This window comes from Xiphias gladius, chromosome 18, assembly GCF_016859285.1.
Source record: "Xiphias gladius isolate SHS-SW01 ecotype Sanya breed wild chromosome 18, ASM1685928v1, whole genome shotgun sequence".
NCBI classification, from domain to species: domain Eukaryota; kingdom Metazoa; phylum Chordata; class Actinopteri; order Istiophoriformes; family Xiphiidae; genus Xiphias; species Xiphias gladius.
Window position 1 is genome coordinate 1,809,362 of NC_053417.1, and position 25,351 is coordinate 1,834,712.

At 38.7% G+C, this 25,351-nt stretch overlaps 1 protein-coding gene across 4 annotated transcripts in view; it reads left to right on the forward strand.

Moving 5' to 3' along the window:
• plch2a (phospholipase C, eta 2a) overlaps window positions 1–25,351 on the forward strand; it is a 105,663-nt gene that overhangs the window by 15,944 nt on the left and 64,368 nt on the right. For all 4 annotated transcript variants that reach the window (XM_040153153.1, XM_040153155.1, XM_040153156.1 and 1 more), the window contains exons 2-5: window positions 2,135–2,281; window positions 9,625–9,868; window positions 11,382–11,511; window positions 24,344–24,514. In XM_040153153.1, coding sequence (XP_040009087.1) covers window positions 2,135–2,281; window positions 9,625–9,868; window positions 11,382–11,511; window positions 24,344–24,514 — 692 coding nt within the window. The remainder of the gene's footprint in view (window positions 1–2,134; window positions 2,282–9,624; window positions 9,869–11,381; window positions 11,512–24,343; window positions 24,515–25,351) is intronic.

Consider the following 25,351-nt stretch of genomic DNA (forward strand, 5'->3'; position numbering starts at 1 on the left):
TAGAACAGGACTGAACTACATTAACAAAGCCCTGGGGTGGGCACTTTAAAGTGAGAACACAGCCACGTCAAATCAGTGCTCACTTAGAGCAATCCAGCACTGTTGGTTTTCATTGCTTACTTACACAGAGGACATTTTGGATTATTGTTGCATTCAGGACAAATAGGACAAAATGTGATCCAGTTAAAACTAATTCTATTGAAGTGTGAGATGGATGGTGTTTTCTGTTGGTGTTTTCCAAATCAGCTTTATCAAACATGCATTCAGTTGGTGTTGTTATGTACGAGTTATGTCATAATTGAGAATCTTAATTTAGGAACACAATGAAATCAGGGTACCTCAAGAATACTGGCAATTCTCAAATTCAATAAAATCTATGTACATTACTGTCAGGGAATACCAGGCCCTGGTTAAATCAAGCTCAAAACATTCTCCATCTTTTCCTATTTTCTTGAGAAATTCAACATAATTCACATTTCCACAGTAGTCATTCCATCAGTACAACAACAGGATCATGTCATACCCACAATTCTGTGGCTCTGAGTTTTTCTTCTCTAACAGAAATATTGTTGTCATTCATTAATATTCACTATTATTTGCTGTTACTTCCACTTTGCCATTTTTTTCTATTGCTGATTGGTTACCATCAGTGAAAAATCAACACTTAATACAGTTATTTCAAATTAAATTTTCTTGTACTCTGATATTCCACCCTTAATCCCTGTCCTTTCCTGACACGATTTTCATTTGAAAAATTTGTTGTTGAACTGATGGAATTAGTGCTGGGGAAATGGACACTGTGCTGAATTTACCATGTTAGCAAATATAGTACAGGTAGGAGTAGTAGTAATCTCATCACTTTTCCTGGGCTTTAGTGACTGGCCTTTACTTGTTCGTGCTGTATTTTTGAAAATGGCATCATTTTAATACCAGCTTTTATCTCAAAATAAACAGTATTTACCAGCTTTAGTTTTCCAAAATGCCTTAAATGCTGCATTACTCATATAGCAGGCATATTCAATGTCATGTGTGTCAGTGATCTGCTAACCCTATTTAGAAAAGTGTGCGTACTGAGTTCGCCTAATTTCCTGCATGTTGTGGGTGTTTAATAGGATGTGACAGGCAGCTGATAATTGATATTATGGCAACATAGGGTATTACTGCGTCCAAGGGTGGCTGTCCACACCAGACACCAGGCCTGATTACAACACCTTTAGCCTCCTGTGGAGGGACTTTGCAATTCTCCCCCAAAATAATGGCAAAGTCACCATTCAGGATTTGGGCACATCTCATTAAAGTCATGCTTATTCTCTGGATGTATTTTATTTCTACAAGGTGTGGAAGGACTTTTGTTAAGTTTAAGCCAAAATATGAATCTTTACATTTAAAAAGAGCTCCTGGTTTTATTGATTTTCCTGGTTGTTATTCTGTCTTAGTCTACAGTTTAAAGTACAGATCTTGTTAAAGGGGTTTTCATGGAAAAATTGCCTGTCGTTTTCGTCTATCTTCTCTTGCTTTCTCTTCCTCCCATGAGACAAGCAAAACCCTGTCAGCAGTGACAGGTATATCCAATGTGTTTGCTTTGCAATGCTGTGAGTTCATATGAGTGTTTAAGTAAGTAACTGTGTTTTGCGTGAGAGCCTAGATGGAATTTTGTGAAATGTGGATTTGCACGCGCGCACATACATACAAGCACATGCTGATCTAGGTCACTTTTGGAGACATTACCATAGATTTGCATTAATTTCCTTGAGGCTTACCTCAAACCTAACCACTACTAACCTAACTTTAACGTTAACCACTGACCCAAAAATCAACTTTTACCCAATTGGGGACATGGCTTTTGTCCCCAGTTGGACAAGCTGTCCCCAGATAACTGGTCTTGAGTCAGATTGTCTCCAACAATATCCAGTGACAGAGACACACACACACACAGACACACGCACACACACACACACACACACGCACACACGCGCACACGCACATATTTAAAAAAAAAAAATTATTTGACTAAAAACCAAAATGTATTTCTGTCTGTCAGACACTTTCTTTCAGTTTTAGTGCACGGTGAAACAGTTTCTGACAACTTTCCAATCTCTTTTTTCTTCTGTCCGGCATGTTTTCTTGCCTTCAGTGGAGAAATGTATGAGCTCCATGCAGATGGGAACCCAGATGGTTAAGCTCCGCGGTGGCTCCAAGGGATTGGTGCGGTTCTTCTATCTGGACGAACACAAGTCTTGCATCCGCTGGAGGCCCTCGCGCAAGAATGAGAAAGCCAAGAGTGAGTGTCCTCTTCCTGCTTTTGTAGTTCATTGTGTTCAAAATTCAAACTCATGGAAAGCCATTCTTGCCATTTTTTATGATAGGCAATGGCTGTTTACATCCACATTAGATGATATAAGCAGTATAACTGGTACACCATCTGTTCTGCTGCACAGCCTTAGCAAATTATAAAGCAAATAAAGTTTAACGCAGTAAGTTTAAAAAAAAAAAAAATCACATTTGTCAGTTTTTGATAAAATATATCCATTCAGTTGGTAGTCTCAGATTTATAAAGCTTTCACTGTGTCTGTTATGTATGACAGACTTTAAGTTCTGCTAGATTTTATTATTGCCCCTATACATTCCCTCAGGGCCTTAAGTGTTTTTTGTTATTTAGAACTGGACATTTATTTTCCCTTTCGGCAACAAGCAAACAGAACTGTTTCCGGCAGTGTTTTAGAATAAGAGAAGGCAAAGGGCCTTCTTAGCAGCAGATCCCAGGTTGGCTGGGTGTCTCATGGGGGTTCACGGGCTCAATTTCCTAATGCTCTCCCACCTTTGTAGCCCTGGATTGAATAAGCTTCTTAAATTGACTTGACTTGTTCATCAGCTTTAATCTGCCAAAACAAGGGCACTCACGCTCATATTTCTGGCAGAGATTTTTGACATACTTTTGGTCCACACGTGCCACCAAAAGAAAATGATACACACAAACTTCACTGGCAGATCAGAACATCCATCCATCCATTTTCTGCCGCGTATTCAGAGTCAGGTTTCGTTGGCAGCATGTAAGGCAAGGTAGTTTAACTGTCCCTCTCCCCAGCAACGTTTTCGAGCTCCTCATAGGGGATGCCAAGGGGTTCCCAGGCCAGATGAGATTTATAATCTCTCCAGCGTGTTCTGGGTCGCCTGGGTCAACATGCCTGTTAAACCTCCAATGGAAGGCACCCAGGAGAAATCCTGATCAGATACCCAAACCACCTCAACTGGCTCCTTCTGACGCAAAGGAGCAGTGACTGTACTCCTAGCTCCTTCTGGATGTTGGAGCTTCTTAAACTATCTATAAAGGTCATTCCATACCAACTCATGGATTTCTTGAAAAACTTCATTTGAAAAATTTTTATTAAATTCATGGGACCTTGAAAATCCTGTAGCTCTACTCCAAATTCTGTTTTTTTTTTTTTCTCTTTTTTAGTTATGAATTTTGGAGGTTGGGCCACAGAGCTAAATTTCATCTTTTTCGCAATTTATTTGTATTTGTATTCTAAGCCTCACCAATTGCTTATTTTTCACTGGATTGGGTTGACATATGAACTGAATATCCAGTAAACCCTAAGGATAATTTGCAACATGTTTTCATATATTCAACATGTATTCATGTACATAGTTGTTGCTGAATGTTTTACAGTAATCAAATTAATAAAAATAAGTAATTTTTTACCCAAAAGAAGAATCTTTAATTTTCAAAAATTAATATCTCCACTAGTTTTCACTTTCTTGCAACTAATTTTGATTCTGTGTAGTATTAATATTTTTCCGTCACATCTAGAAGTTATTTGGTCCTGCATAAAAAAATTGAGTGCCACAGATCTTGCTAAATATAGCTTCTGAGCTGAAAAACCCACTTTTTAACATTTTTTGACTGTATATTTTCCAAAGGATTACTTGAATTTCCATGAAACTGTTTTTATGGGAAGGTGTTAATATACATTAGATATATAAAAGAATTAACAATGTTATATTACTCCTGCATAATTTCATAATTATGACAAAATATTAATCTAAGTTCCTTAGCGCAATACACATATAGACGGGTGAAAAATTAAGGGAAAAACCTGAATAACTGAGTGAAGAAGCACAACGAATCCAGATGCTTCCACACAGGTGCACTGCATGGTACAATTAAGCAAATAATAGGAGCACCTCTCAGTATAACCCAAAGAGCACCACAAATTACAGCCTCCAAAATGACCATCAAAATTAATCAACATCCTCTTAAAAAGATTCAATAAAAACCGAGCATTATAATCCTCATGAAGGGAAGATGTATTGCAGGACCGTTGTATTATATACTGCATTAGTTTTTTTTCTAGGTGTACCTAATAAACTGTTAAGTGAGTGTACATTCATTTCTGTATTTCATAGTAACCCTTTCCCTAAACTGTCAGTATTTTTACTGAAGGACTTAAAACTTCAAATGGGTATGACATGGATTTATTTCATCACTGAAGTAATATGCAGTTAAGAAAATTAATGGCAAATGTATTTTTGCATCAGTAAGGAAAATATTTAAAACTATTTAACGTTAGTTTAAGAAATTTTCTCACTCATTCATGGCTGTTGAAGGAAACAAAATATACAACGGCCAAAAAACAACATTAGATGACACATGGTGTAACATTACGTTATACAATTCAATTCAATTCAATTTTATTTATATAGCGCCAAATCATAACAGAGGTTATCTCAGGGCACTCTTCATGTAGAGCAGGTCTAGAACGTACTCTTTATAGTTATATTTACAGAGACCCAACATTCCACTATGAGCAAGCACTTGGCAACAGCGGCAAGGAAAAACTTCCTTTTAACAGGTAGAAACCTTGAACAGAACCTGGCTCATGGTGGGCGGCCATCTGCCCAGACCGGCTGGTTTGAGAGAGAAAGATAGAGAAGGAGAAGGGGGGCATAGCACAGTAGACGTATAACATAAAGATTTCTAACAATAATTACACTAATAATAAAACTAATAATTATAATAATAGGATGAATAAGAATACTAATAAAACTAAATATAATAATAGTTGATATTATAATATTTGAAGCAGTGGGTATTGAGCAGGATCATTGGGGCAGCAGGTGGTTTGCAGTCACAGATCCAGACTCTCTTGCAGCAGGGCCAGAAATACCTGCAGAAAGTGACAGGAATAAAAGAGGAAAGAGACGAGAAAGCAAAAAACTAAGGGGAGGGAAAAGAAGTCAAGTTAGTAACGAGCATTGATGCCATATTAAGGCGTACAGATGAAGAGGAAAAGGAGGAGAGAGGAGCTTGGTGCATCATGGAAAGTCCCCTGGCAGTCTAGGCCTATAGCAGCATAACTAAGGGTTTTTTCAAGCCAAGCCTGAGCCAGCCCTAACTGTAAGCTTTATCAAAAAGGAAGGTTTTAAGCCTCCTCTGAAATGTAGAGAGGGTGTCTTCCTCCCGGACCCAACTTGAAGATGGTTCCACAGTAGAGGAGCCTGATAACTGAAGGCTCCGCCTCCTATTCTACTTTTGGAGACTCTAGGAACCACAAGTAAGCCTGCATTCTGGGAGCGTAGTGGGGTAATAGGGTACTATGAGCTGTTTCAGATATGATGGTGCCTGACCATTAAATCTTTGTAGGTGAGGCGGAGGATTTTACAGGGAACCAATGCAGAGAAGCTAACACAGAAGAAATATGATCTCTTTTCCTAGTTCCTGTCAGTACTCGCGCTGCAGAGTTCTGGAGAGTTCAGCTGGAGAGTATTTAAAGATTGGTTGGGACAGCCTGATAATAAGGAATCAAGCAGCGGTGCATAAATTACTTGTTTCACCTTATAATAATCTTAATATATCATGCTTGGGTGGAGATTATAAGTAAACAAACCGGTGCTGTCTTGCTGTCTTGCTGTTGCTGCAGCTTTAACAAAGCATTATGCTATGCTTTTGCTTCAAGTGACTGTGCATAGCAGTTGTACTGCATTCATAAGCCATTTACAATATGCAGAGATTGGGTATCTGTATGAAATAATCCAACACTTTAGATGCAGGGCTGGCTCAGATTTGTAGCTGCGGATTGGTTTCTGGGGAATGCATACTTTGACCAGGTGCAGCCATCTTTGCACTGTGCTTTTCTCTAATCGATGACGTCACCCGCATGGATGAGTCGACCCAGCCTTCACTGACTGTTGTTTAATATATGTCTTTTTATGTTTCTCAAGAACTGCTCATCAGGAAACTTTCACAGTCTACTTTGCCCTTTTGTTGGGTCCTCAACAGTACACACGTGAAATTTGAAGTTGATTAGATGAGCGGATGTTGAGAATATCAGAGGACGAACTGACAGACGGACAGACAGACATACTTAATAATTAATGAATTAATTAGTAGGATGGTGTTCCATCCATCCAGTAAAGTTCAAGAGACTTGTAGAATCAATGCCATGCATTTAAGCTGTTCTGGCGGCATGTGGTGGTCCACCACCTTACTAACCTCTATGTTGGTTTTTCCTTTAATTTGTACCTCTCTGTATATTATTTTGCAATGTCTAACGTTATTTCTGACATCAACTAGTAGCATTAGAAAACAATAAATCAAGTCTGGGCTAATCCTGCATGAAACAGGTTTGGGGCAAATTTTATAAAAATCGATTGCAATCATAAATTATTTTATCATCAAGAAATTTGATGTGATAATGAGATCATGGAGTCCAGCTCTCTAGGAAAAAGCCTAGAAGAAGAGGCCAACTGTCACAGGACAAACAAATCCAAGCCAAGCTACAATGAGCAACAATTATTTACATGAATACATGTTGCAAATTATCCTTAGGGTTTATTGGATATTCAGTACAAATTTCAACCCAATGCAGTGAAAAATAAGCAATTGTTCAGGCTTAGAATACCCATACAAATAATTGCAAAAATGATTACATTTAGCTCCGTGGGCCAAACTTAAAAAATTAATAACTAAAAAAGTATTTGGCCCCGTTACCCCATACTCCCGTGGTGCCACCTACAATACCCCCCGAGGGACATGGTCGTAAGCCTTCTCCAAGTCCACAGAACAAATGTAGACTGGATGGGCAAACTGCCATGACCCCTCCAGTAACTTTGCAAGCATAAAAGAGTTGGTCCACTGTTCTACACCCTGGTTGGAATCCGCATTGCTCCTCTTGGATCTAAGTTTTGACATTCAGTTGGAGTCTCGATTTTCAGTGCTCTCCCACGGGATGCTAAGCAGTGTTATACCCCAATGATAAGAGCAAACCCTCCGGTCCCCCTTTTGAAATGAGGGAACCAAGACCCCAGTCTGCCGGTCCTCAGACACTGTTTTCGACTTCCATGCGACACTGAAAAGGCGTGTCAGCCAAGACATTCCAACACAGAGCTTTCAGGACTCAGGAGAATCCTCTGCCAGAAATATGAGTGAGGCTTCCCCTGAGTCTTCAAACTCTCCCCCCTTCTCAGATTACATATGGGCTGGGTTCAGGAGGTCCTCAAAGTGTTCCTTCCACTGAACAACAATATCCCCAGTCAGAGTCAGCAGTTCTCCCCCCTTGCTTAGCCAGGGCCACAAAGTGCTTTCCCTTCCCGAGTCACGGTGATGGTTTGCCAGAATTTCCTTGAGGCCATCTGATAGTCCTTCTCCATAGCCTCCCTGAACTCATCCCACATCTGTGTTTTTCTGTCAGCGACCACCACAGCAACAACCTTTCTGACTTTCTGGAACCCATCTGCGCTTCAGGAGAACCCCGGGCAACACAGGGGGTTCTGTAACTAAGTAGAATTACGAACCGCTCTGTTCTCGAACATGGTGTTTGTTATGGCTCATCCATGACAAGAACAGAAGTCCAATAACAAAGCACCACTTTGGTTGGGATCAGACAGGCCGTTCCTCCCAGTCACTCCCCCCTTCAGGTTTCTCCATTGTTGCCCATTTTAGCAATGAAGTTCCCCAAGAGTCCCCCAAGAAGTCCTCCAAGATCAATCAGAGCGTTGGATATGCCTAACTGCTGTTCGGTGCATAAGCACAAACAATAATCAGAGCCTTTGTCTCAGCAACTTGCAGTTCCATAGCAGCAACCCTGTAATTCTGCGGGGAGAACTCCAATATAGTGGCACTCAGCCGGGGGCTCTTGAGTATCCCTCACCCGCCTGGTGCCTCACATCCTGGGCAACTCCAGAAAAGGATAGAGTCCAGCCCCTTTCCAGGATTTTGGTTCCAGAGCCAGTGCTGTGTGTGGCGGTGAGCCCAACTAGATCGAGTTGGTAACGCTCCCCCTCCCGCAAAAAACTGCGGCTGCTTTCCCACTGGGGGTTGACATTCCAAGTCCCTAGGACCAGTCTACAATGCCAATGGTTTGGCACACGTAGGTCCCCACCCTTGCCTGCCACCAGTATACATAGCAACCGACCCATTACATAATCCCCGGATAAGAACAATTAAAGCTTTGTTTTAAAGACATCAAAAATTAAATCATGGAATTTATCCTAAATCTTAAACCTTTCACAGTTGGGTGAATAAAACAGGAACAAAAATGATAGAACCCAAACTTTCTTCAGCTGATTAATTCTGAGAAACACCATCAGTTTTTATGTGAAGATACTATAGGCTCCTTTCACACATCAGAGTGGGCACCATCCTCACAGAGCATGAATTCATTTCTCTTAATCCACCCTCCACACACATCTGATATACTGAATATACCAGATCACACTTCTAGAAATTCAAACACACTGCCCTCTCTTAGATCTACACTTGTAGATAATTGGTCAGAAATGACAGAATCATACCTTCTATTCACTAGACAAATTCATGTTCCTAGCTTTTAGTCAAACCCCACCTGACACAGCCTCACCCTGTGTGTGTTACTCTTTGACACAACTCACTCACTGAATTGGGATACAACAGATTGGCCAATTTAGCCTTTTCTGGCAGGATATTCCCTGGCACTCTTTGTCATGTTTGATGGGACAGCCTGACAGACCAAAAACACTGCAGGCTTTCGGTCTGCTCATACACTTAACTTGTGTTCTGTGTTCCTGGCACTGGATTTTGTCACATATTTTTAAATTAAGTGTTAGTCCTGAGATCAGAAGTCTATGTAAGTTTTTGGTCATGTTTAGTCAGCGTCATCCTTCTTATTTTACTAATTTTTTTGGTCAACAGAAACTGGTCATTTTAGTTTTGACTAAAATGTGTCTGGTGTGTCTGGTCTGATGTCAAGTAATACATCCAGATATGGAACATATTCTGGTTAGCGTGTTTATGAAATTAAACAAACAGCAAATTTTATCAAATAAATCAACATGTAAGATAAACAATTATTACTACCTGAACTAATGCCACTGAAAAAATGTAAAATGTCAGAAGGTAAAAAACAAACCACCAACAGGAATCTTTCAATGAGGACTGACTAAGAGACAACATCAACCTCAAGCTCTACTGCTAGCAGCTCATCAAATATTCCAGACAGTAGTAGTGATGGTTACTCTTACCTACCACCATAGCTGGTGTATGCTCCTGCATGATTTATAAAAGGTGCTGCAATCAGGAAAAGCACATGTTCCCAGTAAATGTTATATTCCATCACTGACTTGTTCACTTCCTGTTTGCTCCAACAGTCTCCATCGACTCCATAAGGGAGGTATGTGAGGGTAAGCAGTCTGAGATCTTCCAGCGCTACGCAGAGGGCAGCTTCGACCCCAACTGCTGCTTCACCTTATACTATGGAGAGCATATGGAGTCCCTGGACCTGGTATCTGGCACTGGGGAGGAGGCGCGAACCTGGATCACAGGCCTCAAATATCTGATGGCTGGCATTAGTGATGAGGACAGCCTGGCCAAGAGACAGCGTACCCGCGACCAATATCCTTCACTTACACAGTTATACAGCAGAGACCTTATCTACTAATTAGACTGGTGATTTTAAGGTGCAACTGTATCATTTGCATATTGTAGAAATGCATTATCAACATCAGAGAGGGTTTACAATTACGTTCTTAAGTGTTTGGACAGTGACACAATTTTCATACTTTTGCCTCTGTAACCACCCACAATGGATTTTTATATACATATTCCCTCATTTTCAGAGGCTCAAAAGTAATTGGACAATTGACTGACAGTAACTTTCATGGCCAAGTGTGGCTTGTTCCTTTGTAATATCATGACAAATTAAGCTGATAAAAGGTCTGGAGTTGAGTCCAAGTGGTGAATTTGCATTTGGTAGCTGTTCATGGGAACTCTGAACAAACTTTAAGGACTGCCTTTTTTCCCCTACATAACATTGCAAAAATCAGGCACATCCTCTCTCAAAAAGATGCAGAAAAAGTAGTCCATGCTTTTGTTACTTCTAGGTTGGATTATTGCAGTTCCTTATTATCAGACTGTCCCAAAAAATCTTTAAATACTCTCCAGCTGATCCAGAATGCTGCAGCACGAGTACTGATACGAACTAGGAAAAGAGATCACATTTCTCCTGTGTTAGCTTCTCTGCATTGGCTCCCTGTAAAATTTAGAATAGAATTTAAAATCCTCCTCCTCACCTACGAAGCCCTTAATGGTCAGGCACCATCATATCTTAAAGAGCTCATAGTACCCTATTACCCCACTAGAACAATGCAAACCATCTTCCTGTTTTGGTCTCAGAGACAGACTCCCTCTCCACATTTAAGAGTAGGCTTAAAACCTTCCTTTTTGATAAAGCTTATAGTTAGGGCTGGCTAGGGCTTGGCTTGAACCACCCCTTAGTTATGCTGCTGTAGGTCTAGACTGCCAGGTGATTTCCCATGATGCACCGAGCTCCTCTCTCCTCCTCTTCCTCTCCATCTGTACTTCTTCATATGGCATCAATGCTTGTTACTAACTTGACTTCTTTTCCCTCCCCGTAGTTTTGTGCTTTCTCGTCTCCCTCCTTTCTCCTCTTGTCGCTTTCTGCAGTTATTTCTGCCCCTGGTGCAAAGAGTCTGGGTTTTTGACTGCAAACCATCTACTGCCCTCATGATCCTGCTCAACACCCACTACTTCAATTATTACATTTATCATTACTATTATTATATTTTTATTAGTATTATTATTGACCTCATTATTATAATTATTAGTTTTATTATTAGTCTCATTATTGTTAAGCATCTTTATGGGGTACCTGTACTGTGCTATGGCAAAATTATGAAAATTGTGCCACTGTCCAAACACTTATGGACCTAATTGTATATGATAATTTAGTAATTCTGAGAATTTCAGTTTAAAGCACGGCAGGCTGAATTTACCCATTTTACTGACACTTTTGTGCTCTGAGTACAAACCACCAAAGGCAGTTGCAATGAAAAGAGTAAATGTCCTGAATCTTCATGCTGGCTTTCCTTAACCACCATGTCATTACATGGCTGAAGCAGACCTTCACTGAGGCTGATAAGAACGGCGATGGCAGCTTAAGCATCAGCGAGGTCCTACAGCTCCTGCACAAACTCAATGTCAACCTGCCCCGACAGAAGGTCAAACAGATGTTTAAGGTACAGACACAACTAGGCCAGAGCCACATTTGGGGTTCACAGGACTTGGCTACATTCAGGGGGCAGTCACTGTTAAAAAAATCATATTTTCTCATTATTGGAAATGGGGGGAAAAACCCACTTGGTTCAGAGGTTGCTGACGTACATCTGAAGATTGTCATCAATCATACTGGCTGTATTCAAGTGCTGAGTACTTTTCACCCAGGGCTTGAGAAGGCAAGGCCAGGGTATGTTTTCTTCACAGTTGCACAGTATTTAAACTGAATAATTTGTGCATAACTTCCTAAATGAAGGACCATTGTTTCTCAGAATTTTAAATAAGTTGTAAAGGGCTAGCCAAGAGTGTAAAACAAATTACAAAAATGGTTCCTCCAAATACAGAATATTGGTGCATCAGTGTAAAAGCTCAAATTCCACTAGATGTGCTGCAAGGCCCTGCAGCTGAGAGAAATGGATTCTATAATTTGAGCATGAATTTGAACTGTGTCTAGGGTAGAGGCAGCATATTGAAATCTGGTTCTTATTTTCACTTTATCAAACTTTAAATCGTTAAGCACATTGTTTCCACTCATAATGTTTACATTACATCTTTAAATTGACAGTAAATAATTTAGAATCCACAGAAGCTGTTACTAACTAAGCTTTTAACCTCCTGATTTGAATTGTGAATGGGTTCATGGAACATTTTTTTGGAAATGAACTCTGGGGTAATTTTATATAAATTTTAAAAATACAAACACTGCTACTCTATAAATGTCATGCTAGATTAAATGGAAGCTAGCTTCATCTGTCATGTATGAAATAGCTCAAGTCAGTTTTATTTATACATTCCCAAATCACAGTCAGTGTCCTTCAGTGTGTAGTTTGAGTTTTGGTGTGCAAGATTTGAAACCAGATTGAGTGCTGCTAAAACTGCAAAACTCAACGGGTCCCAACAAAGTGTCAGGTTTTGGGTCAGGTCTTGGAATTTGGTTGAGGATTAAGGCTCAGCTCAGGTTTCTAAATGTAAATTACACAGTCAAGTAACTGTCTCCCCTGACTATGTCAGATGTCTGCATCAATGTGCTTCATTTGTTGCAAATGGGTACGTAATGATTATGGGAAAAGGGAAAGACAAGCTGATGCGATGCGTCACCATGGCAAACTGATGATAAGTAATGGATGAAATAAAGCAAAAATCTAGCATGAGGTGCCCTTTTGAGTTTTTTTCTTAAATTTGGCAGTAGCTCTTGGGTCCACTCAGGTTAGTTCTTAAAGATGCAGGTATGTGTTTGGGGGGATTCCCAGTCTTTGCCACGTAGAGCCCAAACTGTAAGTAATCAGTAAAAAAGAGCTGTAACCATTGAATATGTCAAGGGGACAGTGATTAAATAATTTGGCAAGCAGACCAAGTGCATTAACAAAGAGGCATAGAAGCATAATATGTTTAAGCTAATGAAAGCTGATAGAGCAGACACTGCACATGACCGACTGCTGCTGCTGAAGCTGGCAGTTTGCAGCACCCACCTCTCACCCCAAAAGAAAATTGTTTGCCTTGGTGACCTGGACTTTTCATTAAAACACCTAAATTTTAAAACACTATTTTCCTGTCGGCTGTATCGACATTTAAAATGAGTGATCACAGAGAAAGTTAGAGATGACAGTGAGTAGGACTGGGAATTGCCGATGATTTCCGAAATTGATTAAATTCCAATGCACTATTCCATTCGATTTCTGATTTGATTTGATTCAGAATTGATTCGGTTAGGGATATTTCAGTTATAATACCAATTTTGCTTGGATATGAATGAGATTCTTAGAAAACTAATGCTGTAAATTGTACAAGGAACCCTCTAACGTGGTGCATTATTGAAAATATTAATGTTAACATTAAGAATTGACCCCAAAGCAGGGACATTAATTTACTTTTTTTAAAACATGACGAAAATAGTGAAAAGTAATTGTCAGGTATGAATTCATTGCTCTGGATGTCCAGCTGTCACAAGTTAGGGCGACTCCCTCTGCCGACTTAAGCAAAGTTGTGAAACAATGTTTCAAATCTGCGTTAGGATGCTCCCTCAACTTCCATGTTTAACACTTGAGGCTTTGAGTGTAAATTCCTAAAATAGCACTTGTGCTGGGACCACCAGTTGATATAGTTCTATTTTCGGAAATCATATGAATGTGAGCAGGTGCGTGTTGGTTGGCTCTGAGTCTTTTGTTATCATTTCAGTATAAAATAATTAGGTTAAAATTATTTAATATGCTGCAAATACCAGCTTTTTATATTTATTTATAATTCATTTAGGCTAATAAGGTTACCAGGTAGAGTACAATCAGTGCACTGTGGCTGATAGCGTAGGTATTCAGTCGACCAAGATTTTCTTTGTTTGACTACAGCCCTAGAGATCTGTGGTATTTCCACTGTATTTCATCTCCATTTTGCACATTTTACATATGGCTTTGCTTTTGTCTAGCTCTTCACTGTCTTCATAGTTTTAAATCTAAAAAGCCACCAGACATCTGCCTTTAGGCTTGGTGGTGTCTGTAGTGGAGTCACTGCCATCATGTTTTTCCGTCTAATGGGGTTAAAGCTTTATGCATCCATGGGAAAAGGCCATAGACTCTAAAAGGCATATATTCAAAGATCGATCTTGGGATTTTATGAATTGACATCAGATCATTCAAATGAAAATTTACTTTTTTTAAACCCAGCCCGAACAGTAAGATGTCTTCTTGACATGAGGTGGTTACTCTGCACTCTTCAAGTGTCAGCCTGTTTCACCTGTGTTCGGTGTCCCCCTGCTCTCCATGGTCATCATCACTCTATTTTGTTGTCTTCTTAACTTTACTGATACACACAACCCTCACATCTCACATAATTTTGTAAAAACTCAAGTAGGTGGCTGGAGAGGGCTGAAAAGGAGACAAAAAGATCTGTTTGGAAATTTAACTGGTTTAGTGTGAACATACCCTTGGTGACTTCAAAGCTGAAGGTTAGAAATGTTTCAATTTAGTCACTAAGTTTGGTCAGTCAGATCTTTAAAGCAACACAGGAACAACTAAAAGTGGATTTTGTACGTAAAACTGCTGATTACAGTCTAGTAAATCACTAAGCATAGCTTTTACTTCACAGGGTTGAAAGCAGTCTTACAACTTCTAACATGAATAAGACTGCAGTATGTACTTATATCCTGGCTGATTGTGAATGAGCAGTAACGATGCTTTGACTGATTGGGATTGCTACAGATGTTAGCTAACACACGGTTTAGCCACTAACGCTCTTCCATAGCAGAGGGATTAGCCAAGTTAAGCATGTTGTTTTAGCGTTCCTCCTACAGAGCAGCTAGCCAGCTCTCTATCACTAAGTTCAGCAGCTTGTTGACGGTCATCCACATGGTGCTGCTGGGACACAGATGGCCTCTGGTGTAATGCAGGTTAAGTACATGAGGGACCGATCTGGCCCTGTGTGTGTGTGTGTGTGTGTGTGTGTGTGTGTGTGTGTGTGTGTGTGTGTGTGTGCGTGTGCGTGCGTGGCTGTGGATATTCATGAAGATTTATGTGCTAACAATCTCTTGGCTAGTTTCTAGGCTTAACCTACTTACAGTGAAGAGGAAAAGATTGTGGACTTGACCTCTTTCCCAGTTTGAAGAAGTTAACTGATGAGTCTTCACTGGTACTGTAGATAATCTGATCCAATTTCAGAGCACACTGCTGCATAGGTCTGCATATTAATGAGGATAAATTCCTGCCTTGTCTTAATCCTGTGAAATACAGAGTTCTCACATACAGAGATGTTTCTGGTATTTTGCCCAGTGCATTTATGTCAAATAGGGTACAGAAAATAGGATAGAAATAGAAACACCTGTCAGTATAACGCAATGCAATTCAATGGCACCACAAACTCCAGCCTCTAATATGACCAAGAACATCAGCACCTCTCTAAAACAACAAAAATTTAATATAAGAACCTTGGTGAAGGTTAGATTTATTGTAGTGCTGTTGTATTAGACTGCATTAGTTTTAGCTAGGTCGACATAATAAAATAGGAACTGATTTTATGTGAGAATATAGTATGTATGTATTAATGGATGTATAATTAATATGTAATAACTAATCAAAAGATGTTGTTTTACCACTAATTTCATGAGAAATGACCACACACACAAAAGAAGGCTGTTCAGTGCTGCCACTGTTTGATTACTGTGCAGAAACTGTACTTCTTTCATTAAGCCTTCACGTGTTTACAGTGTAAATTATGTTTTCTGATCATACAAAACAGATATTTTATATATGAAGTTCATGAACAAAAAGGCACTCAACAATAGAAAAGATCATGACCTGACCCAGCATGTTAAACTTGTGTAATGAATCATAAATAATGGTTGTACTTTAACAGTATTTGGGTGGGCAATAGATATCTTACCTGACAAGCTGTAGAAGGTAAATCACATCTGTTAAAGATACAGAAGTTAATCAGTCAGTCAATACCTAGCCGCACTCACAAATGCAACAAGATTTTGAAAATTTTCCACATAAGAAAAAAAAAAAAAAAAAATGAGCACAACTTGGCAAACGATCGCTATCTTAGTAAAACATCAGTAGACAGAAAGATGGAGTAGTTTATTATTCCCATTCGGGAAACTGCAGTGTCACAGCAGCCAAGTCACATAAATTACTAAAACAAATGAGATAGGAAGAAAGAAAATAGAAAAAAAAGACAAATATAAAATACAAACAAACAAAAAAAAACAAAAGCTGAGAACAAATGCTAAATGGACTGCACATATATAGCGCTTTTCTAGTCCTACTTTACTGCCACATTCACTCATTCACACACACATTCACACACCGATGATACATTGGAGGCAATTTTTGGTTCAGTATCTTGGCCAAGGACACTTTGACATGTGGACTGTAGGAGACAGGGATCAAACCACCGACCCTCCAGTTTGTGGACGACCTGCTCTACCTCCTGATCCACACTGCCCCTACAACAGAGAATTAAAAGTAGGATCATAACCTTTTAACTCTAATTTATATTGAACATAAACTGTATATGATTTTTGCTAGCAATGTCCTGTACATTAGTAGTGCAAGTCAAGTATTGCAGATAATGCTATATGTTGTACAGTAAAGTGGAGGGTTGCCCTTGCATACTGAAATAGAATTAACTTTAATACAATAGAATATAGGCAGCAGAAATGAATGGATGGACCGAAGTTCAGATTTACTCAATTCAAACTCCCATCAGTTCAGTTCCACTAACTGCAGAATGGAACTGATAACCAAATAAAAGCATCAGACATGAGTCACTCAGTAGAATGTCAGCAGAATACTCAACATGCAGGAGAAATGAGTGACCTGAGGGAATAACCAACACAGACTTACATCCATCCAGAATGCAAGGCAAGGTGATGCAAAGCAAAATTATATGTATAGCACCTTTTTACAAGACAATTTGAAGTGCTTTACATAAGAAATAAAGGCATCAAAATGAGATATAAAAGAAACACAAGGCAATATAAAAAGAAAATATGAGAAGTCATGCATAAATAAGGTTTAAAAAGATTAAAAAAGTAAAATAGAAGATAAAAGTAAAAACAGAGTTAGACTGATTAAACAGTACAATAAAAAATACAATTCAGCAACAGTCCCGTGCAAGTATGAAAAAATAGCCTATAATTTAACTTAATAAAGTTAACTATGGGAAAGAGAAAAGTCTGATTTAAAAGAGCTGAAAGTTTGAGCAGACCTCGAGTTTTCTGGGAGTTTGTTTTTGATATGTAAAACATAAAAACTAAATGCTTCCCTTACAGGTTTCCTTTTGGCTCTGAGGACAGTAAGCAGATGATGCCCCAGATGATCTGAGAGGTCTGAATGGTTCATAATGGAGCAGCAGAACAGAAATGTGATTTGGCCAATAACCGTTCAGTGCTTTATAAAACCAAAGTAGTATTTTTAAAGCAATTCACTGACAAACAGGAAGCCAGTGTAAAGATCTAAGAACTGGACTGATGTGATCCACGTGCTTCTTTTTTGTGAGGACTGTAACAGCAGTGTTCTGAATCAGAGGAAAAAATCAACAAAAATCAAAATCAACTTTTTAAAGACACCTGTAAAGACAGCATTACAGTAGTTGAGCTTACTGAAGATAAACACATGGTCAAGTTTTTCTAAGTCCTTCTGAGACACAAGTCCTTTTATTTTTAAGGTTATAGTCAGCTGATTTTGTAATTGTCTTAATGTGAATTTTAAAATTTCTGAGTCCATGACTACACCAGGATTTTGGCTTGTTTTGCGGTCTTTACTGTTAGCAACTGAAGCTAATCACTGACCTTTAATTGTTCTCTTTTTGTCCAAAAAACTATCATTCCTGTTTTATCTTTGTTTAACTGGAGGAAATTTTGGCCCATCAAATCACTGATTTCTTATATGCACTTACTCAGTGCTTGTATGGGACCATAGGCACATGCTCGTATCGTTATATAGATCAGTGTTTCATCCACATAATTATGGTAAGATATTTAGTAGTTTTCCATAATCTGCACCACTAGTAAAATGCAGATTTTGAAGAGAAGAGGCCTGAGAATGGAGCCATGGGGAACTCCATGTCCTTTTTGCAAGCTCAAATATGTAATTACCTTTTAAAACAAAATAGTCCCTATCATCAAAATAGGGATCAAATCAGTTTAGCACTGTGCGAGAAAGTCCCACCCAAATTTTCCACTCTCTGTGTTTAAATGGATGTCATTCAAGACCGTAACAAGAACAGTCTCAATGTCGTGGTGTGGCTGAAATCCTGACTGGAAAGCATCAAAACAGTTGTTTAGCGCTAAGAACCAGAACATATACTCTAGAATACTGTAAGTCATACACAATTTATAGATGTCATTCAACAGCAGCCTTTGCCAAGTCTGGGATTTCTGTTGCAATCCCTGCAGTGTCAATGCCCTCACTATGATCATCAGCTCTGGTCAAAGATGCACCTTATCTGACTTTAATCACTGTTATTGTGGTAGTTGACCTCACCATAGACTTTGTTTTTTGGGTTTGACCTCACAGAATATTTCCAATTTGATACAATAAATGAACATTCCATAATTGAGTGCCAGCCGATCACATATATAAGTGAAAATTTTGATCTGCTTGCGGTGCTTGAGAAAAAGTCATGGGATTACCAATGTCATGAGGATACGTCCTCTGGGGACAATATATGTCTGTAAAAAATCTCATCGCAATCAACGCTGGCAGCATGGCTAAAATTCAAATTTCAACAGTTTTTATTGAACCTTATCCAGAGAAATAGAGACTTCGGTGTTGAAAGTAGATGTAGCCATTCAGTTTTTTGAATGTCATTTTTTTGCCTTAAGCTAGCATTATATTGGGATGGAGTCAGAAATGTCCAACACTGATATCTTAAAACAAAAGTACCAAAAGTAACCAAAATTATCAGCATGGTTTGATAGTACTGGAGGTAGGTGAAAAAAAAAAAGTTCTTTTCATTTGGGTGAACCAACCCCCTTTGGCTTATTGCAACTTAGGTTTTCTTGTCTTGTGCTTCTTTTCTTCCAGCCATTGGTTCTGTTGGTTATAACAACATAGTACTTACAGAAAATAATCTTTAAAAAAATGGAGTCAAACCATCAAACAGGTTGTACACAAACCAACATTTTATCCAGGTTATGTAATATAGACAAAACTCCAAGGACAAATTGAAGATGAGTGCACCTGATATGTCACTTACAGTGACAGGAAAAAATAACTGAACCTTTTGGAAATACCTGCATTTTTGTATCAGTTTGTCTATAATATGATCATATCTTCATCCAAGTTAAAGTTGTGAATAAAACAATCTATTTTAACTAATAAATCACACAAAACAAAAAAAACAAAACAAAAAAATGTAATGTTCTTGTCCATATTGAATACATTATTCAAACATTCACAGTGTAGGTTGGAAAAAAGTATGTGAACCCCTTGGCTAATGAGATCAACAAAAGTTAACTGGAGCCAGGAGTTATTGGGAGTCCAATCAATGAAACCAGATTGAAGGTGTGGGCTAGAGCTACTTTGACTTTGACTCAAAAACACTAATTTCATGTTTTCTTTGTTAGTCACTTGTGAATAGCAAACATTTTGAGTTTGCTATTCACAAGAAGCATCAAGCTTCAATCAAAAAAGAGATCTCAGAAGACCTATGATTAAAGACAGAGAGTTAGGCATTCATCAGTCCACAGTGAGACAAATTGTCTATAAATGGAGAAGATTTAGTTCTGTGACTACTTTCCCTAGAAGTGGGCGCCCAGCTACGACTCCAAAGGCACAACACTGAATACGAAGTACGGTAGATTGAGAGTCATGATATGGGGCTGCTTTGCTGCCTCTGGGCTCGGACAACTCGCCATCATCGAGGGGAAAAAAAATTTATTAAGGTATTTTACAGGATAATGTCGGGGTGGCTATCCACCAGCTGAAGCTCAGTAAAAGTTGGGTCATGCAGCATGAAAATGACCCTAAACATCAAAGTAAATCTACTACAGAATAACTTAGAACAATGAAAATACGCCTTTTAGAGTGGCCCAGTCGGAGCCCTGATCTTAAACCAATAGAGGTGCTGTGAACTGACCTTACAGAGCCATTCACACCAGACATCGTAAAAACATGTAGTTACCTAGTTGGTAATCCAGCCTTTGTCTGACTGCTCATGTTTTTTTTGCCATATGAGTCATTTTTATTTAGTGATGTTGCCACATTCTGATATCTAGGCACTTACATTGGTGAGTATGATGATTTATTTACTGACAGAATCCAAGTGGTGATAAAAACTGTAGTTTTCCTTTTACTTCAGCTGCTTTTAGTGGCTCAGCAGCAGAATTTTGTGCTTGGTTATTGGATATTTCTTACCACAACACTGTCAGACTTGTAGTTGATTTCTCTCCTGAAGTTTTGTGCACAATGTTGTTCCTGTTAATATTATTAACTACAATGTTTCAGTGGCATTACTCATTGCAAATTGCATGATTCACACAGAGGAGTCTTCTGCTCCATCAGAATCTTGGTTGGATGTGATAGGTAAATGTACAGTTGTAAATGAGAGCAAAGAAGCAGGTCTCTCCAGTAGAAGATTTGCTCAGTGATTTATCACAGCAGAGACTTGCATATGTAGATGTGGCGGGAGAGCTCTGCTGGAAGAGGAAACTGCAATTCTAACTGACAAATGAATCTATATTACCCGGATTCATTCATAATGAATGGGAATGAATATGGTTAAATTGATGTTCTTTTTCTGTAGACAAAATATAACAGCAAAAAAAGTGTATCACTGCAGTCTTGCCACAGCACAGTGCTGGCTGCTCAGAGCAGAGTGTAGTCGAACAAGGGCCACATTTTAATTTATAACTTTTGTCTTATGAGTTAACTGTCTGTATGCATATGTGCCTGTCACTTGGTCACAACTTAAGCAGCAACTAAGTGACGTATGCAAAACCAACAGCTGAGTCTGGTTATGTGAAGTGTTTGCCTTGTGTCTCTGAGTCATTTGGCTTCCTGTGTATCAGCTGTGTCAGGTAGACAACATGGTGGTCAGTTGGGAAAGTTGGGAGGCTAAATGTGTTAGTGTGGCAAGTTTTGAGCAAGGGTTCAGAAGACTGACAAAAGTATCACCAATACTACAGGTTAGTGGAGGAGACTAGTGCCTTCAGTGTGGTCTATGTGCCGGACTACACATCATCTTCTCTGCCACAACTATTGATGTATGCATTGTACTACAACCTTGTCCTTACAGGAGTTGCCATTGAACTCTGATACTGAAGTTTGCACTGTGGACAAATCTACAGTAAGCAGACCAGAAACATTCTTTAATGATCAATTTAAAACTGTAAACCTGCGGATTCTTTTTTAAAGATGTACTGATCCAATCCACTGGATTGGTATTGGTGCCACTACTCACCTTAGGAAGTGTATCGGATATCAGCCAGATTTGGCAATCCACATTCAGTACAGTTTATTCATCCATATCTTTATGAAATTCAGTTTTTCCACTTTCATTTACATTCAGTCAGTGATAGCAAGCCACTGTCTCAATTTCATGTGCCACAGTTTAACCTAGTACATAAATTTTATTCTCTTCCTACTTAGGAAGCCTCTAGGATTTAGTGTTTCCAATCTCTCCATTTAAAGGTATAATAATGAAAATCTTTAGCTGTGGAGAGGTGGATAGCTCTTCAGGCAGGGGACCCACACACTTCATTTGTAGGGAACTCTGGGATACATATCCACCCAAAAGCATGATTAAACAAACTAAACTGCAATCTAGGCAACTTTATATGAAGTTCTTTATTAAAGTATTCTCACAACACACTGAACTTATTTGTACAGACATCTAGTACAGTCAAATAATAAAAAGCCTGTAGAATCATATTCACTCACTGTGAAAGGAGGTACTCGGCCATTTTAGATCTATGTGTCACTCTCTAATACACTGTTCTAAGCCCAGTGTGTAGTATACTGAGCTGCTCAGAGGCAAAGCTCCAACTAGCATAGATTTCATTGCCCTAGAGTGAGTGGGTGCCTCCAGTGCTGCTTGGCATATGGAGTCGGTCACAGATTGCCTCAGTAAACTCAAGCAAAGATTACACGGGTCATGGTGTGATCCACTGCAGTGCTCTCGTTAACCTTGCTCTAGTACTGTAGCCTTTTATAAGCTGAATCACTGTCTTTCCAACTAGTTACCCCTAGAAAACCAATCCTATTGTTATAATGTGAGCTGACAACCTTTAGGTAAGTAGTAATGTAAGGATTATGATGACTTAAAAGGTAATCTCTAAACTAGTGTCATGTTGGTTAACAAAAATGTTGTCAAAATATATTAATTTGTGAAAAGGACAAGATGTTAACGAAAAATAAGGGTTGACTAAAATGTAAAGTAAAAATAAACATAGTTAAATACACTCTCAGTGGCTAACAATGAAAACATAAAATTATGTAGACTATTTTTTTTTTTTTCAAACAGCCACCAATCCATGGTTTCTTTTTCCTGCATGCCTCAGTCATCTTCCCAGTGCCCCATGTGCAGTGTAGAACCAGAAGTGCTGGAATGTAGCTTCACCCTACAGCCTCCTTACCAAGAGGGTAGGTGTCAGAAAAAAAGAAATGATAGCAACAGTGAGGCTTGGCTATAAACAAACAGTCAGTTTTTTGAAAACTAAAAGTAACGTAAAACTTTTACACTACATTTTTTCCAGTTTTTATTGAAATTTAAGCAGTTAAGGTCCAGTGAATAACCTTAAATGGTACAAAGGTAAGTGGTAAACTGCCCCAGTTAAAAAAAACAAAAAACTTTAGGTTAACAAAAACTGAAAAATCATGTAGAAATCGGTTAAGTTACAGTGTTCTGCGGATCTGGAGTAAATGAGGCCTCGAAAGTTAATGCAAACAATTCCTACAGGTCCCCCAAGGTTTGTTGATTACTTACAAACCCTTTGTCTGTACAAAGGCAGTCTTAGAACAAACTGTGTTACTGTACCCTTGGATGTAAATATTAGGACAATACTGTACTGCAGGATTAGTGCTGTATATTGCTATCAGAATGGTGAGAAAAAGTCAAGTTTAAAGGAAGACAGACTGGTTGATCAGGGGTTCATCCTACAGAGAGATAATGACCCAAAACATTAGAAGAAAACAACTTGATGGTGGCCTCATATGATGGAACCAGCAGAGTCTCCAGACTTAAACTGTTGTAGGAACTTCTGCCAAAGTTTTGGGACAAAATTTCTTAGCAATACTTGATTTCCACAGTAGAAAGAATGCCACAAGTGAGTTTGGGTTCGGAAGGGGTAAAAAATTTAGATTAAATTTAGTTCAACGAGAAGATCCAAGATTCGTTGTTTTTAAAATCTCCAATTGTGTACTTTTTCTCTGCTTTAATCTCAGAAACAGTGAGACACAAACTATGGAAACATCAATAAAAAAGTGGAAAAACTGAGGTGTTCTCAAACTTTTTTGTCTTTTTTTGAATGGCCCTCATAGGGTCACTCTGACATCTGAAGGCTATGCATTTTGAATGGTTGTGGTTCAGGTGCAAGAATGTCTTCTGTCTGAATTGTATAAAATGATGATGTTTTTATTTTCTTGCTAGCTCAGAACATGTTTTATGTTTTTATGTACCAGCTCTTTAAGACTAAATTCTTCCAAGTGGAGTTCAGTGTAGCTTGTTTGCTGAAGTTTGAATACTTGGTCTTGACAAAACCTAATTTGTGCACAAAGTTTTTGTCAGCTAATTTATCTATGACTAAAATAAGACTAACATGTTGTGTTTTTGTCATCTCAAACTACAGTAGAATATTTAGGATTTTCTTTCACTAAGACAATACTAAAATGTCTAGAGTTTTATTTAACTCCAAATTGACTAAAAACAAGAAAATTGAAGTAAACTAAATATGAATTAAATGCTCTCAGGATTAAAAATAGCTAAAAAAATTAACACTATATTAAACAAAATCAAATTATACAGTTAAGTTGTTAGTGAACATCACTGACATAGAGTACATACTGTTATTATCTGTCACATCTGTTATTTATAAACACTTGGTGTCAGGGAATTTGATGATTAATAGGAAAGTAAAAACATTTTACAGAAGGATCATTTTTAAGGGAATACAGTATAGCCGAATGTAATTTCCAACTTTGTTACCAAATCTATTGCTTTAAATGGTAAGGGTCTAAGTACAAGTTTTTTTTTAATACTTCGAGCAGTTGTTGAAAGTCTGTCAAAAAATGTGGGAATTTTAGTTTAAGTCTGAGTTGGGAAAGCAAACAAAAACTAAAACTGTTCATTGTGCCTGGTGTGTAGGAAGCAGACACAGATGACAACCAGGGGACACTGGGCTTTGAGGAGTTCTGCTCCTTCTACAAGATGATGTCGACCCGCAGGGATCTGTACCTCCTCATGCTCACCTACAGCAATCACAAAGACCACCTTGACACAGATGACCTGGCCCGCTTCCTTGAGACTGAGCAAAAGGTACACACTGTCTGCATTTTGGATATTCAGTGTCCTCTAAGATTGGCATTGAAAGTTACTCAACTGATTTAGCATTGTACTCCTAAAAAAAAAAGGATCAAAAATCGATTGCTCCAGAACAAAAGATATCATCTTTTTTGTTTCGCTAATTTGTCTTCCTTGTCAAAACTTGTCACCTATATTACCCACAATGCATCTTGATTGCCGATAGTTTCGTATGAGATATGGGCATGTTATGCTAGTAGTGACTAGCCTAGAAGCAATGTAGCCTAGAACCTCTAGCCTCAAGCAGAGATGAGGCCTGATCTACAAAGGTCTGGTAAACTCACCTTTATCTAACTCCACACTCCCAGATTATTTGTCTTGTAGTTCTCAGTTCTCAGTTCTCTGTCATTATCAGATTTCCCACAGCTCCCCTCTGGAGACTCAAAAACCTTTTTTTTTCCTTCATATGCAGTAGTACTTTTCGTGACCTGTAAACTGGGATGTGCAAAATTGGTGGCTCCCCTCTAAGTTCAGTTTCCCACTGCCCCAAAGTGCCTTCCCATGAGCATATCATTGGACTCTGAAGCTGCAACTTTGAGATGTGTTCTGATATGAAATTGGATTTGGGAAGTTCTGTTTTTGTGTTGGTTTTTAGAGATTTATAATAATGATAATCTCTCTCTAACCTCAAACAGAAAGGCAAACTGAATTTCCGTTTCATTTCACTTAATTATTCATTCTTTTCCCCCTCTACTTGAAGGAGTGCTGATCAGTGACTAGAGCCATCAGTTGTATTTAAAACCTGCAGACAAGTAGTAGTGTAGATGTCCATCAACTGTGCCAGATGCCTTG